Below are 16,371 nucleotides of genomic sequence, written 5' to 3' on the forward strand. Positions count from 1 at the left end.
AGCAGCAGCAGCAGCAGCAGCAGCAGGAGCAGCAGCAGCAGCAGCAGGAGCAGCAGCAGCTAACAGTACCTACCACATGCCGGGCACTTTTTGAAACTTTCATATAGTAACTTACCTAATCTTAGCAACAACTTAGCAACAACCCTACAAGGTAGGTATTATTATCACATTTTATAGATTGGGAAGCGAAGGCACAGAGAGATTCAGTCACTTATTCAAGGTCACGCAAGTAGTGAAACAGTACAGCCAGGATCTGACCCCAGGCCACAGAGTCCACATTTATACTCCCAGGTCTTAGCCCCAGAAATTCTGGTTCAGGGCTAGAATTCTGCAACAGGCATCGCAAGCTACCTAGATAATTCAGATGCCAGGCAGGGGGGCAAATTGGTGGCTCCTCAGGCCATAGCCAGCCCATAACCACATAGTGCTTTAAAAAACAGAGCCGACCTTTAAAAATCTTGGAAAATGTGGCAAATGTGACAGGCAGTACTATGTCCATGTCCCAAAGGGCAAGACTCAAGTAGAGTAGAGCAGTGGCCCAGCTTTCACGTTGTAAAGAAAGGGAAACTGAAGCTTATAGAAGGGAAGACCTAGAGTAAACACAGCAAGCCCAAGGCAAATAGGAACTAGACAGACCTGTCTTCTGACTCGAAAACCCATAATAACAATAACAGAAGCTAACATGTTTTTTGAGAACTTCCTATGCTTTAGGCATACACGCTAAGTGCATTTCGAATATCAATGAACGCTACCACCCTGAAGTAGGTACCATAATGGATCTCATTTTACAGATGAGAACATTAAGTATGGAGAAATCAAGTCACCTGTTCAAGGTCAGGCAGGCAAAAGTATCAGAGTAGGTAAGATTCAACTTAACATCTTGACTCCAGAGTATGAGCCCTCAGCCATTATTTCCATAATTCTTTGCAGCCCCTGAGTAATAAGGCAGAGGGAAAATCCTGGTTGGATAACCTTTCCACCTCCCTATCTCAGAGTTCCCGCGGATTAGTGGGTGGAGTGGCTCAGGCACAGATGGCGCTGACCCCATTTTCTCTAAACATGTTCAAACTCTTGATGATTCCTGGGCCCCTTGTGGCCACGACCAAGGCGGAGGGAAGTGGCAATACCCTTGCCTCCCCGCGAATTGTGGGGAAGCTGTGGCCTGCCGGTAGGAAGGGATTCGGAAGAAGCCCCGTGAGGCGCGAGGAGCGGAGCCGCTTCAGCACCAAGGACAGCAGCCGCGATCCGCGCCCCAGGCCCGCTGTCATTTTGGGGACGAGATCCGCTGGGCAGCACTCTCCCAAGGCTTTCCGCCCACTGTTTCCCCACGAGCTTGGGGGAACTGTCCGTGGTCCCCCCACCACCTCAGGGCAACGAGAATTCCCAAGAATTCCAGATTCCTTTTACCGAGGCCCTCTCATCTTCGCTTCTAGGCAGACGTTAAGGAACGCTCACAAGTGGCCTGTCCGCCAGTCCGGGACTTCTCGCCCCGTTTGCATCGTGTGTGCATGTATATGGGAGTGAGGAAGGGGAGAAAACGCCGGAGGGGGGCGGGCAAGAGCAGTTAGCTCTGCGTTCCTTTCCCCTTGGCCCCCGACCCTCAGGACAGTGCTGCCAGGGTCTTTGCGGCAAGCCCACCTGCCCAGAGCGCACCGTGGTCATGGCAACCGGAGAGGCGGGATGGGATTGGTCTGCTCCGTGCCACGCCCCTACGCCACCGCTTCCCTGTAACTGAGGCAACCGAGAAGCGCTGCCCTCCTTCCATCCCTTCTGGAGAGGGTTGTGTAGGAGAGGGACCTGCCCCCTCTCTTGCTGAAGAAACATCATTTCTCCGAAATGGGGGCTGCTCCCATACAGTAATTAATGGAGAGGGGGAGTATGAGAGGCCATTTCTAAACCCTTCCAGATGTGGATGGGCTGTGGCTGAGGTCACGGATGGGAGGACAGGAAGTGGGAGGCAGGTTGCTCTGAGAGACAATGGGATGAGGTGGAAGGGAGAAGAGGATCCAGAGAGTCCCAGGAGAGAGGGGTACATTGGGGTGTCTGGGTCCAATTCTCCCAGAATCAGGTGGTCTGGAGTCGCTAGGCTGATTCTCTAATAATAACAACACTAACCACTCCCATGCATTTGATCGGTACATGTTTTATCAATTGAATCCCCACAGTAATTCAGTGATGGGAGAAGTGTCTTCTTCTCACTGCTTTACAGAAACCCATTCTGTCCCCGCTGACCTGCTTGGCTCTGTCGGGGTTCATCGTGGTTTGGGGTTGAAGGATGTTGACCACCTCAGGTTTGGTCATCGCTTGTGGGATTTCTCGGACCTTCTCGGCAATAAAGCTGTGCACAGCATTCAAGGCCTCTGCTGTGCCCTGCACCAGGCATACTCGCTCTGTGGTTCCTGTTGAACAAGGAAGAGGGCAGGCAGACACATCAGACAGGAATGCAAACATTCCTGAGAGAGGGCTCCATTTAATGGAGAGAGAAAACTGAGGTCCGGGGACTGGTCACGTGGTAAGCCTGGGCATGCTGGCATGGGCTCCCAGGCTACAGTGGGTAGCTGGAAGAGTGAGTGGAATCCCTGTTTTATAATCTGCATTTCATTGCCCTCCCCTAAAACAACCCCAGGGGATGGAAGAATGATGCTTAAGTGCTTTGCGATGCCCACAGCAGCCCTGGGCAGGGGAGACAGGGCTCAGCTGCCTCTTCCCAGTCCTTGCTGCCTCCCGGTTGCTTTGGCAACCATTCACTCACTCCTCCCTTCTAGAAGCTGAGAGCTCAGGCCTGCAACGGTTGCCACAGTAACTGGAACCCCCTTATCGGTCTGGCTGGCCGGGTCCTCAGCCCACCCCCAGGGGGACGAAGGACGAGGCCCTGTTGCCATGGCAACCCCTGAAAGCCTGCAGTGACGGCCTCTGGGCTTTTGGAGAGGATGGGGAAGGGCTGGGGGATGGGGGAGACAGAAGAGAGGCCTGAGTGCCTGCCTGGACCCACCAGATGGAGGGCTGGGGGGTGGGCGAGGGCAGGGGTGTGGAGAGGGGAGAGCAGAGTGCGTCAAAGGCGACTCGTGGAAGAGTGGGGACTGGGTACCTTTGCTGGAGATTCTCCAGATATTGGCTGCGGTTCTGACCCAGGCATTCTTACTATGTGTGTATGTGTGTGTTGGGGGGGGGGGCAGTGGGGAAGAGAGAAGCTAACTCTGAATAGTGTTGGGATATATGTGGGTGGGAGAGAGACTCTGGGTAATGCTGTGAGGCTGTTTGGGTGAGTAGGGTGTGTGCGTGCGTGTGTGCGCGCGTGCACGTGCATGCATGTGGATACTCAGGCAGGACTGGCTAAATGATCTTTATCTGTGTACATGTCTATGAGAGAAAGAGTGGCACAGACTGAGGTATGAACAGACTGCATGCCCGTGATTCCAGGAAAGATGCTTGTGCATGCTTGTGCGTGTGAAGAAGACTTGGGGTATGCCCGTGATGTTCAAGGTTACGTATGCTATTTGTGAGACTAAGCCCAGTAGTGTGTGTGAGAGAGTTTAAGAGAAAGAAACAAAAGAAACTCCTGAAGCAACAAGGAGGGTGTGCGATGAATGTATGGAGACTTGGAGACTGTGTGACAGTGCGTGTGTTTGCATACGTGTGTGTGGGGGGGTGTGTAGAGGAAAGAGACGGCCAGAGATCTCTAGGTGTTTAAAAGGTTATTTGGATGACGGGTGTGTGGTATGCATGATTACGTGTGTGAGTGTACATATAGGAACAGACAGACAAGACTGATGTGTGTGAACACGAGAAAGAAAGCGACCAGCAGGCAGACCAAGGTGCTGGGAGGTAAGACTGGAGGCCTGATGTGTTTGTCTGCGTGTATGTATTACAGCCAAAGAAGACTCTGCTATGACCGACGGGTGTGAGAATGTGACTGTCTGAGTGAGCTGGCCATGTCCAGTGTGTGAGCGTGTGCGTGTCTCTCCCTGGGTGGGACTCTGTCAGACCAGTTTTTTCCCTGGCTCTGTAACGGACCTAAGTGTGTGCCAGGCTCTGTGTGCCTGCACGTTGGGACACCTGGGGTGAGTGTCCAGTGTCCTGTGGGCATTCCGGGGCAGCATGCTGGTGCTATCGCCCTGATCCCTCGCTTGCTGTCTCTCAGCCTGGCAGGCGGGTCTCACCATGCGTCTGGGTGTCACTGTGCTGGGTCACTTGTATAGTTGACATCCTCGAGCTCCTTTGGGCCGCTGTTTCTCACTCTTACTCCCCCCTCCCCCTGAACAATGGCTTGGTTTGAGCCAAGGGTGAGTCAGCGTGCAGGCGGCCTCCGTCTGGGTGTAAATAGGAAAGGGTGTGGGTCAGGGTGGGAACTGGGGGGGTTGCGGGGCGGGATGGTCCTAGGGAGAGCCCGGAATAAAGGGGCCAGGCTCTCCATCTCTGCGAGGTGTCCTTCCAGTTCAGGGGACCTGTCATCTCCCACCCCCTTGTGGTTCTTATCCCGGGTCCATGGGGGTTTTGTGGGGCTCAGTGAAACTCTGAAAGAATGTCCAATACTAACAGCTGGTGCTTACATAACACCAAGTGCCAGCACCATTTTAAGCACTTTATATATATATTTGTTCACTTTTATACACGAGGCAGGCAATATTATTATTCCTGACTTACTGTTAAGGACATTGAGGCACAGAGAAGGTTTGGGGATTGCCTAAGTTCATTCAGCCAGTAGTGAAAGATCAGGGGTCTGAACCCAGGTGTCTGGCTTCAGAGTCTCAGCTTTTAGCCACTGAGCCACGCCGTGCTAAATTTGGGGCGCATGGAGCATGCGTGTGTGTGTTTGGATGCTGAGACAGAAGGGGAGGCATAAACCAATTGTCATTTTGCTTCTGTGTTTTTGATCATAAAAAAAGAATATTATAAATTAAGTAGTCACTTAAGATTTTGGACTTTGGTGCAAATATATTGTAATTCAATAAAATATTTTTTAAAAGTGTGTGCGTGTATTTTCCTTCTGAAAGTGGGTTTCAGAGCTTCCAGCAGATACTCAAAATCAGACAGAATTTAGAATCATGAGCGTGTCTGGCTGAGTGCACAGGAGTCTGCGTGGCCTTGGGCAAGTACCTGCCTCTTTCTGGGTCTCTGTTTCTCCATGTCTGAGCCAGCCAGAGGGATTGAATCTGGGGCTTGGGGTTTCCTGTACAGTGGGGGACCCCCTTGGTGTGTTCTGCCCCTCCCTTGGGGTTAAGGGCCAGGTAGGTTTTTGTTTTGTGCACTGTGTGTGTTGTCTGTCTTCGTGTTTGCGTGTGAATTTACTAGGCCCAGAAGATACTTTCCATTTCTTGCCTGTTCTCTATGCTTCAGCCACACCGAATAAACTACCCCTCCTCCAGCCTTTGAACATGCTATTTCATCTTCCTGGCACTCCTCACCGCTTTTACCTAGCTCAGTCTCACTTATTGTTCTGGGCTCCTCCTCCAGGAAGCCCTTCCTGACCTTCTGAAGCAGGGTTGAGTGCCCCATCTGGGCTCCCGCCATCCTCTGGGCTTCCCCGCCCTAATCCTGACCACTTCGGATTGTCACTGGTGTTCAGTCTGTCTTCCCTACTGGGATGTGAGATTCAAGAGGGTCAGCCTGGGGTGTCTGAGTCACTATGTCCCCATCTCTGTCCAGTACAGGGCTGGCACAGAGGAGGTGCTCAGGGAATGTGCTGAATGAATGAATGAATGAATGAAAGGGTGTCACCCAGGGGAACAGGGAAATATCTATCCATCTCAAGCAGCAGCTCTCAGGTCTTGTGCTCCTGTGTGTCCTGAGAAGTCCTGGGGACAGGGCTAGGATGCAGGGGGCTGCGCCCTTCACCTTTGAGTCAGGCACATGCCATATGTTCCGGAGTGTGGGGGGGGGGTGCAGGCAGGGGCTGGCCGCATGTCCAAGGGCTGAGGAGAGATGCTGTATGTTTGAATTGTGTTTGTCCCAGGAGAGTTAATGACTGTCCCATCCTCTGGGGTTCTCAGATGCCTGGCCTGTGGGGTGTGTCACTGAGTTGGGAGGGGACAATGTGTCTCATGTCACAGAATGTGATCCAAGGGCGAGGAACCAAGTGTCCTTAAATGAATGTCCCAAGAAGAGGTCTTAGCCCTATCTCGTGTGCTAGAGGGGTGTGGGGGAAACTGGGCTGGGGCGGAAAAGAAAAGGGGGGCTCACCCTGGACAGTTCTCTAAACCTCCTGCCAAAGCTGCTTAGTGAGATGGGAGGTAGATGGGGTGGAGGGAGGAGGGGGAGAGAGAGAGAGAGAGAGAGAGAGAGAGAGAGAGAGAGAGAGAGAGAGAGAGAAAGCGCTCGCACACGAGTGAGAGAGAGGAGAGGATATGAATGTATCCTGACCCTGGGCTCCAGCTCTGGTGTTTGACCTAAAAAACTCCAAGGGGATTAGGATGAACTAGAACCAGAGCTGGGCCAAAGACACAATTCAGGGGGCCTTCCCTGGATTCCTAGATGTCAGAGCCCAGGCAGGCATGGGCCTTCGGAGGGAGATACAGAAGGGTGAGGGGTTTTGGGGGGGATTGGAGAGAGTTGCAGGGGCCTTGAAAAATGTATGGTTGGGGGGACGGAGACAGAGCTGCAGGAGAGGCAGCAAATGGGCTGGGTTTGAAGAGACAGCAGAACGAAACAAAACAGGAGGGAGGTGGGCTTAGGAGAAGGAGGGAAACATAAAGGGAGAGATGGGCGAGCAGAGGCAAACAGAAATGAGGGTGGCCCCGTGGCGGGGTTACTGAGCACTGGCTGAGTGGGTGACTGCACAGAGACAGAGAATTGGGAGAGTAAGAGAATGAAAAACGAGAGAATAGGAAAGGTGGAGGGAAAGGAAGGGACGGGGAGGGAGATGGGAAGACACAAAGGGAGGAAAAGTGGAGTGGGAGAGATGGGGAAGCAGAGACAGACCGGAAGGGAGACTAAGAGCACAGGGGATGGGGGGACATCCAGACGGAACCGGAACCGGGGAGACAGAGTGAAAAGAAAGGCAGGAGGAGCCGGAGAGGAGGATGGGGCTGGAGACGGAGGGTACAGGGGTGGGCAAGTCAGAGACAGCACACGAAAGGCACAAAGAATGACACGGAGCAAACCAGTGGGACTCAGAGTGGGCAAGACAGGGTGACAGAAATCCAAAGGGAAATACTGGGGGGAAAGGAGTGGGGGCGTGTGTAACACGGATGGCTGCCCAACCCCCAAGCCCAGAGGGACACCCTAACACCTGCTTCCTGCCCCCCTCCCCACCAGCTCCTCCAACTGACCCAAAGGGGCAGGTGTGTGGGAAGGGGCACATCTGCCAGCACATCATGCAAATGAACTCATGAATATGCAGCAGGCCCATTGTTTTGCCCTGCCCCCACCCCCATCTGCTCTGGCCTGAGCTGGGGGGGCCTGAGGGCAGCTCTGTCCCCTTAGCGGGAGGGGAAGTCTCCCCCTACTCTCATTGCTCCTGGGCAGCCCCTCCTCCTCATTCTGGGCCCAGGTGGGAGGGACGGGAGTCCCGGGGCAGAGTCCTGGGCAGGGGCTCACCGGGGTAGAAGTCTTTGGACTTGGAGAGCTTGATGGTGGCTCCCGTCTCCTTCTGTAGCTGCACGATGGTCTGCCCACCCTTGCCAATGATGGAGCCCGCTGCGTAGCTGGGGATCAGCACCTTCAGGAAGTATTCACCTTCCTCTGCAGGGGCATATAGTGGGAGGAGAGTTAGAAGGGGTGCTCCTCACTTTTAGAGGGTACCCCAAAGGATGCACCAGCCTGGTAACCACTGGGATCATGGTAACATACGGGAGCAACAGTCATGAGCACGGCAGTAAGGAGATAATCATAATAACGATATTCATTCATTCATTCATTCATTCATTCCACAAACAGGTACTATGCACCTGCTCTGTGCCTGGCACCGTTCCAGTGAAACAGCCATGAAGAAAGCAGACAAAGCTCTGTGATTTCGTGGGCAAAATAAGGCTGAAAGAGTTTTAGCCATTCAGCCGAGAGCTCACACAGCTCCATTCTTCTAGAGGGAGGAGACATACGGTACGGTCTGGTTTGCGTCAGGTAGTGGTAAGTACTAGGAAAACAAAAAAAAAGGCAGGAAAGGGGACGAGGAGTGTAGGGGTGGCACTGTCAGAGAACGTGGCCTTAGAGAGCAAACACTCTATAGCACCAATGTGTGCTAGATTCTCTAACAAGCCTTACAAATACTTCCCTTAATTTTCACACTAATGTGATGAGAAAGGTACTTAAAAAAAAACAAAAAAGAACATTCTATAGATAGGAAAACAAAGCTGGAGACATCATTGCAGTTCGCAGAGCTAGTCGGTGGTGGAGATGTCCATGCTCTGAACCATTATGATATGCTCCATCCAGGCTGTGGGGCGGGAGACGCAACCATGTGACTCTGTGGCATGAGAGCAAGTGCAAAGGCCCTGGGGCGGGTCTGTGCCTGGGCGGTTTGAGGGAGAGTGAGGTGTGGGCCCAGGGGGGTGGTGGTGGTAGTGGTGTGTTAAGGCTTGGGAGCCACGGTGAGATCTTTGGTTTTTGCCCAAAGTAAGATGGGAACCACGGAGGGTTCTGAGCAGAGGAGGGGTGTGATCTGACTGAGGTTTCGAGAAGATCCCTCTGACACCCAGGAGGCGAGCAGACTATGAGAAGCGAGAGTGGAGAAGCCGGGAGCCCAGTGAGAAGGTGACTGGTCCAGACAGGAGGGGTGGTGGGCTGACAGGTGGGAGCAGTGAGGAGGGAGGGGGAGGGAGGGCTGCATTCTGGGGTTCTTGGCACTCACGACCCACCCCCAGCGCTGTGCTGAGTGTTTTGCAAACTTGACCTCATCCGTTTCTCATGACTACCAGTGAGGTGAGTAGACTCGTTTTTAAATAAGAGGAAACTGAGGCACAGAGGGGCTCACAGAAAGGAAGGCACCGGCCCAAGGTCACCAGCCCAAAGGCACCAAGATGGTCAAATGCAGTTCTGCTTCATTCTTGGCCCTCCCCTGCTCAGCACCCTCCCCTCCCTGCCAGTGGCAACAGCTCAGAGACAGTGTCGAAGGCCTGGAGTCGGCGAGGCTTTGGGCGGACTTTGTTAGGGACCCATTTTCATGGTCATGTGCAAAGCACTTGGTCAGCGCAGTCCCAAGGCGCGTGCCTCGCCTCTCCTTCCTTCTGACCAAACTGTTGCACCCAAGTCCTTCTAAGGTAAAACTTCTAGAGCCTTTTCAGTATAAGCCCCTTGGTGATTTGGCCCCACCCACCTTTCCAGCTCCACATCCTCACCTTCCTCTACGCACAGCAGATACACTTTCTTTTTTTGTTCCTCAGACATTTCCTCCTCTGTCCCACCCCAGGGCTTTTGCACGTTTTCTGCCTGGAACCCGCCTCTCCCAGTGAATTCTTCTCGTCCTCGGGACCTCAAATGTTACTTCTTCTCGGAAGCTTTCCTCGAACTCCGAGGAGGGGATGGATCCCGTGTCATGCCTTCAGAGCACTGTACCACAGAAGTGCATTGTGGGTCATGTCCCTAGACCCTCGTGCCCCAGGGACTCACGCAGTGCCCAGCATGCGATAAATACTGGGAAAAAGGGCGGGGGAGCCAGATCGTTCTGCTTTCAAGGCTTCAGGTCTTAAACCATCCCCCAGCAGCTTTCAACTTTTTCTTTTAAGCCAAGGAAACCTATTTTCACTGTTCTCCCATGAAACTCCAAGGTACAAAGCAGATAAAAAGAGAATCCACACTGGTAAAAGTGGGGGCAGGGTGCCCTGCAGGGTCCCTCGAGATGGAAGGTTCTAGGTTCCCCAATGTGTTAAGATGGGGGTCTGGGAGCACGGGGGCTGGACGTGGCTGTGCTGGCATGGGGAGGGGGTCCAGAATTAAGGCGTTTCCCTGAGCCTGAGGCAATCCTCTTACATTGGCCTAATCAGACCATTAAGCCTATTAGGTAATTAGCTTCCCCCCTCACAGGGTGCCTTCCCATCAATCATTCTGAACCCCCCCCCCCCGCCCCTGAATTCACTTTCTTGCCTGGGCTCACAGAAGCGGCCCCTTGCCTGTCCCGCCCCTAAACCTGCCACAGAGATAGGGCTGGTTCTGGAAGGTTCAAAAAGATGGCGAGGCATTCTCACAGGGACTCTGCCCTCTTTCCTTCTCTGACTCCATTCCCCGTCTCCTCTGCCCCAGCTTCCCTCTCGAAGAGAAAAGCGATTCAGCTGCTCCGAAGAAAACTGGGGATGTCCCCTCACCCCATTTCCTGTGTCCTCTCTTTCACACTTCCCAGGTTTTGTCAGGATTTCTGTTGGGAAACGGTGGATGCAGCCCTAGGCTGACTGAGCCAATTTGTCACTGACAGGCTGTGTGGCCTTGGGCAAGTCACCACACTTCTTTGGGTCTCAGTTTTCTCGTCTGTGAACTGAGCACACAATGGCGCTACTTCAGAGAGTTACTGTCATTAATGAAATGATACACCGTAATGGACTTAGGATGGTCTCAGGCACTTAAGCATCTGAGAAACATTAGATACCATTATTATTAGCATTACCTGCTTCATAAACACAAGTAAAGTCCTTATCACACACAGCGTCTAGTACATGGCGAGTGCTCTATAAATGGGGACAATGAGCCTCTAAGGTTTGGGGTTCTGTTGGGAAATAGGAGGAGGAGGGGACACCCCACTTCCTCCATCGCCCAAGTCCCTCTGTACTATTATTCTTCTTTCTTCTCTTTCTCTTCTGTCCCTTCCTCCAGTAAATCCTTCCTGAGCACCCACTATGTGCTAGACCTCATTTTAGGTGCTGGTGACACATGAGGGAACAAAAGAGGCAGTCCATTTCTTTTAAATCCACTCGCTTTTAAAATTTAAATGCAATTGATTTCAGAGGACATTAGAAATCATTGCTAACAATCAGAATTTAAAGGGCTGGTTACGTCTCCCTTCAAGTTACTTTATACAAACAATGGTCAAAAAAAAAGTTTGTCCATGGACCTCTTTAAGCCACCTTGTGGGTGCTCAGTGGTCCCCATAACCAGACTAGTGAAAATTTGGAGCCCCCTCCTCAGGCTGGTCTCATAAGAAAGGTGGCCAGCTGAGACCACCTACCCGTAGAAGCTCAGAACTCTAGGTCCCAGGAGTTCCCACTGTGGCCACCAGTCTAGTCCTCTTCAGAATCTGCATGTCCTTCCGGTTTGGGGGGCACATCTCACTGTGAAATCCACTTCCCCCCAGGAAGAAGCCAGGCCTCTATTTCCCAGCCTGCCTTGCGGCAAGGGGAGACACGTGACCTCAGCTGAACCCAGCGCCCCCAGACTTCATATATCTCATCCTGTCTGAACTACCAAGAATCTGCCTGTGGAAAAGTTCTTCCTTCTGCTGAAGCAGAATCTAGATGCCGGAACTTTCCGGCCTCCCACGCTCCACCCCCCTCTGAGCTCTTCCCTTGGGGTCCGGGCAGCTCCCTCTACCATGACAGAGACTGAAGAACTGAAGAAGTCAACTTCGGCTCTCCTGATTGACCTGTGTCCCTTTGGCTGCAATTTCACACATTTCCACCTTAGGAAGGGGCCGTCTGTCCACCTTCTAGTCATTTTGAGCATCTGGTCACCTTCTCCCTTTTGTGTTCACCCTCAGGATACTTCTAGAGGCTTCCAAAAAGCAATCGATACTTGCCCACCCTCTCCTTAAATAATGTCTACCTTCCCCAAAGATCTGGGGTACAGTGGAATTGAGTGGCTCTGGTCTGGGAGTGAGGCTCATTAACGACAAAGGTAGAGCCAAAGGGGTGTGTGTTGCAGAGGTGTTGTTTTGGGTGACAGTATGTCTGGGGGAGACCAAAGCTGGGGTGTTGTACTCATGGTACCTGCTCTTGTCTGGGGGTCGGGGGTGGGAGAGCTGTGTGCTCTCCGGAAGCCTGAGGAGGCTGGGGCGTGATGCTGACACTGTCATGCCGTTGGTGGAAGACAGAGACGGCGGGGTGTGGTGTGGGGCTGGTGCCACCCAGGAGGGCGGGACGTCGGGCATGTGATGTCTTTCTGTGAATGATGGTGTTGCCCGTTTGTGTGAGAAACGTGACACAACCGGAGCAGGTCTCCAAAGGGATGAGATGCCGAAAGGTGTGATGCTGTCTTTGGGTTGTGACACTGTCTCTGAGTGAGAGAAGGCGGATGGCATACGATTTCCTCGGGGCGATTCACCGCTGGGTGGTGAAACAGGACTGTGACATTCTCAGTGGCAATAATGATGATGATGATGATGATGATGGGGGCTACTGCTTATTGGGTGCTTACCATCTGCCAGGCCTTACGCTATGTGCTTCACACACACAACCTCACTTAACCCACACCAGAGCCCCAGAGGCGGAGATAGATCTTACAGTCCCATTTTCCGGATGAGGAGACTGAGGCTCAGAGCACTGACATAACTTGCCTGGGGGTCCCACTCCAAGCAAATGACAGTGATGAGATGAACGCTGGGAGGTCTCAGTCTGAGGTTCCTAACCCTGACAACATTGTGTTAAGAGTGTGATGGACGCTGGGAGCAAGACCTGGCTGGCGTAAGCGACATTTGGGGTGTAAGGGATGTGTGTGTAAGTGGGGGGCAGTTGCTATTTCAGTATATATGGGGGTGACAGAGATGGAAATGCAGCCAGAAGTATGAGGCCCATTCTGGGGGCACCTTCAGAGTCAGCACCTATACTCAAGGGGGACACTGTTGGTGACTGTCCCACCGCCTGGGATCTGTCTCTCCACTGAGTTCCCACCTGGAGTTTCCATCCAACTCTTTACCCAAGTCCTCCTGTCCTCAGTGCCTCGTCTCCTTCCCAATGGTGTCTGCCCACCAGTCACAGTGACCAGAAGCTAGTTTTAACAGCCACCACCACCTCCAACAGAGCCTGAGAAAGGGGCAGGAATGCCAGGCTGGTGCCATGGGCAGGAGCACACTCTGCTCAGTCTGCCACAACTTGCTGTGACACCCTGGAAAAGTCCCTCACCCCTCTGAGCCCGTTTCTTCACCTGAAAATGGGGTTTACTAGAGTGTCTGCCCGCACAGTGGAGCCAGCCTCCCGTGTCCAAATCACAGCCTCCCTCCCCCCGCCACTTATTAGCTGACTGACTCTGGGCAAGTTACTTAACCTCTCTGTGCCTCAGTTTGCCATCTGTAAGATGGATGATGTCATAGAATCATAAGGATTCAATAACTGCTCCATGCTCGGTGTTTTCCATCATACTTCTTGGCACGCTAGAGACCATAAACATTAGCCATTATAATTTATTATTATTATTATTATTATTATTATTATTATTATTACACCATAGGGTGTTGGAAGAATTAAATGAAATACTGCGTGTAAGGCATTAAACGATGATATTGGTTGCTATCATCATCATCGCTGTGGTGACTGTTATTTCCCCATTTGGCAGATAGTAAAGCTGAGGCTCAGAAGAGGGGCGAGGTTGACCCAGCGTCCCACAGTCACGAAGTATCATCAGAAGGAGCCCTCACGTTTGAGATGTAAGCCCGGCTCAGCCCTGACCCTAAATGTTCCTGTAAATGGAATATTTTCCCTTTGCATCTCTGGGCCTCAGTTTACCCATGGGTCAACAGAAGGGGAGGCGGCAGAGGCTGGAGGAGAGGTTCCCCAAGGGCATATCCTAGTTTCTCCACTGCTGAGGGAGGCAGGAGGCCCCAGGGTGAAGCACATGAGCCCTGGAACTGGGCACTCAGGGCTGAGTAGATTCCAGCTCCGCCACTCACAAGCTTTGTGACTTTGGGCAGGTGGCTGCATTTCCCTGAGCCTTGTTTTCCTCATCTGGAGAAGCAGCTCAGATCACCTCTGCACAGGGATGTGATGGGAGGTTAACCCATATCTCAGAGCCCGACTTGGAGTAGGTGCCAAGTACTTGGACCTGAGTGCCCTTGGCAGCATCACTATTGTTAGGTTGCACTGCTCTGTGTGATCTGATTTTGAGAATCTCAGTCCCTGTAAGAGAAGTGTGTGACACTCCTCACTCCCCACCAGTGGGGGTGGGGCTGGACTGCCAGGCTGGGCTCGGGGACCACCAGGGTCCCAGACCCTTTCCAGGACTGTGAATGGCAGTGGGGCAGGACAGAGGGAAGGAAGTCGGTGGGGCCGTATTCTTGTGTGTGCTGGGGGTGGGGAAGCAGGAAGAAGGACAGGAAACTCGCTCCCAACCCCTCCCCCAACTTCCCTTTCCTCCAATTTCTGCTGGACACCCTCATAGACAGCCACGGGGTCCCCGATTCCTGTCCCACCTGGACAGAGGTTGGGGGGCAGCACTAGGATGGGAGGAAGAGATCTGACTTGCATTCATGTGAGGGGAGGAGGTGGGAGGTCCCCACCGTGTCCACTATGGTGCCTGGAGGCAGTGTGGGAAGGGTGCACTCTGCCTGAGGCCATCAGGCTCCCATCCAAAGGAAAAGGCCAGAGGAAGCGGAGATTTTGGCCAAGGTGACTGCCGGGAGGGGCTTGTCTGCTCTGGGGTCTCCCTCCTTCCATGGAGCTAATGGGCTGGGCTTTGAGGACCCCCCACAAACTCTACGTCCTTCCTGAGTCCCCACTGGTACGTACACCTAGCGTTCCTGGCTTGTCTTTTATTGTCTGGTACACATTCCTGCTCAGGTCACACACACAGTGAAAGTCCCTCTTGTCTTACACACACACACACACACGCACACACACACTTGCTTGCCACTCACAGAATCATTCCCACCTTGCTGGTATTACACACTAAACCATTTCGCACACACGCCTCTCCCTCGTTACACATATACACACACTGCTTTCCTTTTCATGCCCCCTCAGTGTACTATGCACATGTCCCTGTCACACACCCTTGTGCTTTTCACCCACAGAGCTCCAGCTTCTCCCTCGTCATACACCCACCTAGCCTTGCTACACACACCCCCTCTGATGTCACTGTTGCACACCTCTGCGTGTCACACCCAGCCACAGCCTCTCTGGAGTCACACCCACACCCTTTTCTGGTCACATACCCTTCCCGGCTTCTCCTGATCCCACCCACCCCAGACGCGCCTGTGTCACACACACCAAACTGCCTTCCCTGGATCCACACAGCCTCTCATGGCTCACACCCAGAGCCGGCCCCTTTGGTGTCCCCCACACACCCCTCTGCATGTCACACACACCCTCTCACTCATGTGTCACATTCTGCCACAGCCCCTTTTGGGGTGACATGAACATATTTTCCCTTGTTACACATACCCCTTCAAGGGTATCGAGCATGGAGCCCCCCTCACCTCACCCTGTCTCTTACACACACACACACACACACACACCCTTTACTGTCATATCCATAATTCCTAATGTCACATATCCAGACCTTACAGCCCCCCCATGTCTATCCCAGCCACACATTTTCCCACCTAGCTTTACACACCCACCTTTTCTCCATCTCACTCAACACACCCACCCAGCCTGCACCCACACAGGATCCCGCCCATGGACCACACATGCCTCCCTCTGGGACAACGCTTGCTCAGGACATCCCTGGGGAGGGAGGATGGAAAGCTCCGGGGCCACAGGCCTCCTCTACTCCTTCCCCTCCCCCCGCCAGGACACGCCAGCCTGGGAACTCCCCTGCCCCGAAGGGGTCACATCGCACACCCCTCAAGGACACAGACACTCGCTCAGAGGGACCCACGCCCCCCATCCTTTGCGCCCCACCAAGGACACTTACCACCCCCTCCCCCCCAAACCCTCTCGTCGCAAACAAAGCTCCCAGCCCCGGGCCGCGGCCAGAAGGGGAGGGGATCCGGACCCTTCCCAACTCCCTTCACGGTTTCCAGGTCTAGGGAGCGGCGCTCTTCCCCTCTCTAGAGCCCTTGCACCTGCCGATTGGGGGGAGAGGAGGATGGAGAAAGGCGAGGCCCCCCGCCCGCTCCCCTGCTCCGAGCGCAGCCCTTTCTCACCTCCCGTGTTGCTGCGCTTGGTGCAGACCACCTCGGGGGGCGTTTCGAGGGGCCTCTTGCGGGAATCCGGGGCCTCGGGCTCCATGGGGGGGGCCTGGGGCGGCGGCTGCTGCTGCTGCGGCGGCTGCGGCGGCGGCGGCGGCGGCTGCTGTGGCGGCGGCGACGGCTGCTGGGGAGGCTGGGGTTGCGGCGGCGGCGGCGGCGGGGGCGGCGGCGGCTGCGGGGCCGCGGAGGCCGTGAAAAGGCCGTGCACCGCGCCGGCGGCCATCATCCTCATGGTCGCGGGGGGGGGGGGACGGGGGACGGGGGAGGGGGAGGAGGAGGGAAGGGGATGTGGGAGGGGGAGGGGGCGGCGGCGGAGGGATGGGGGAGGGGGAACCCCGGAGAGCGAAGGAGGGAGGGAGCTGGTTCTGGGGGGCTGACAGGGGCTGGAG

The 16,371-nt window shown here is 54.0% G+C and overlaps 1 protein-coding gene across 1 annotated transcript in view; it reads right to left on the reverse strand.

Annotated features, from left to right (window-relative positions):
- NOVA2 (NOVA alternative splicing regulator 2) overlaps positions 1-16,064 on the reverse strand; it is a 28,761-nt gene extending 12,697 nt beyond the window's left edge. The window contains exons 1-3 of the mRNA XM_036232509.1: positions 15,938-16,064; positions 7,537-7,680; positions 2,233-2,399 (exon numbers count right to left, since the gene is read on the reverse strand). Of these exons, the coding sequence (XP_036088402.1) occupies positions 2,233-2,399; positions 7,537-7,680; positions 15,938-16,022 (396 nt within the window). The 5' untranslated portion in view covers positions 16,023-16,064. The remainder of the gene's footprint in view (positions 1-2,232; positions 2,400-7,536; positions 7,681-15,937) is intronic.
- Between the last annotated feature and the right edge of the window lie 307 nt (positions 16,065-16,371).

This window comes from Rousettus aegyptiacus, unplaced genomic scaffold, assembly GCF_014176215.1.
Source record: "Rousettus aegyptiacus isolate mRouAeg1 unplaced genomic scaffold, mRouAeg1.p scaffold_m13_p_14, whole genome shotgun sequence".
NCBI classification, from domain to species: Eukaryota; Metazoa; Chordata; class Mammalia; order Chiroptera; family Pteropodidae; genus Rousettus; species Rousettus aegyptiacus.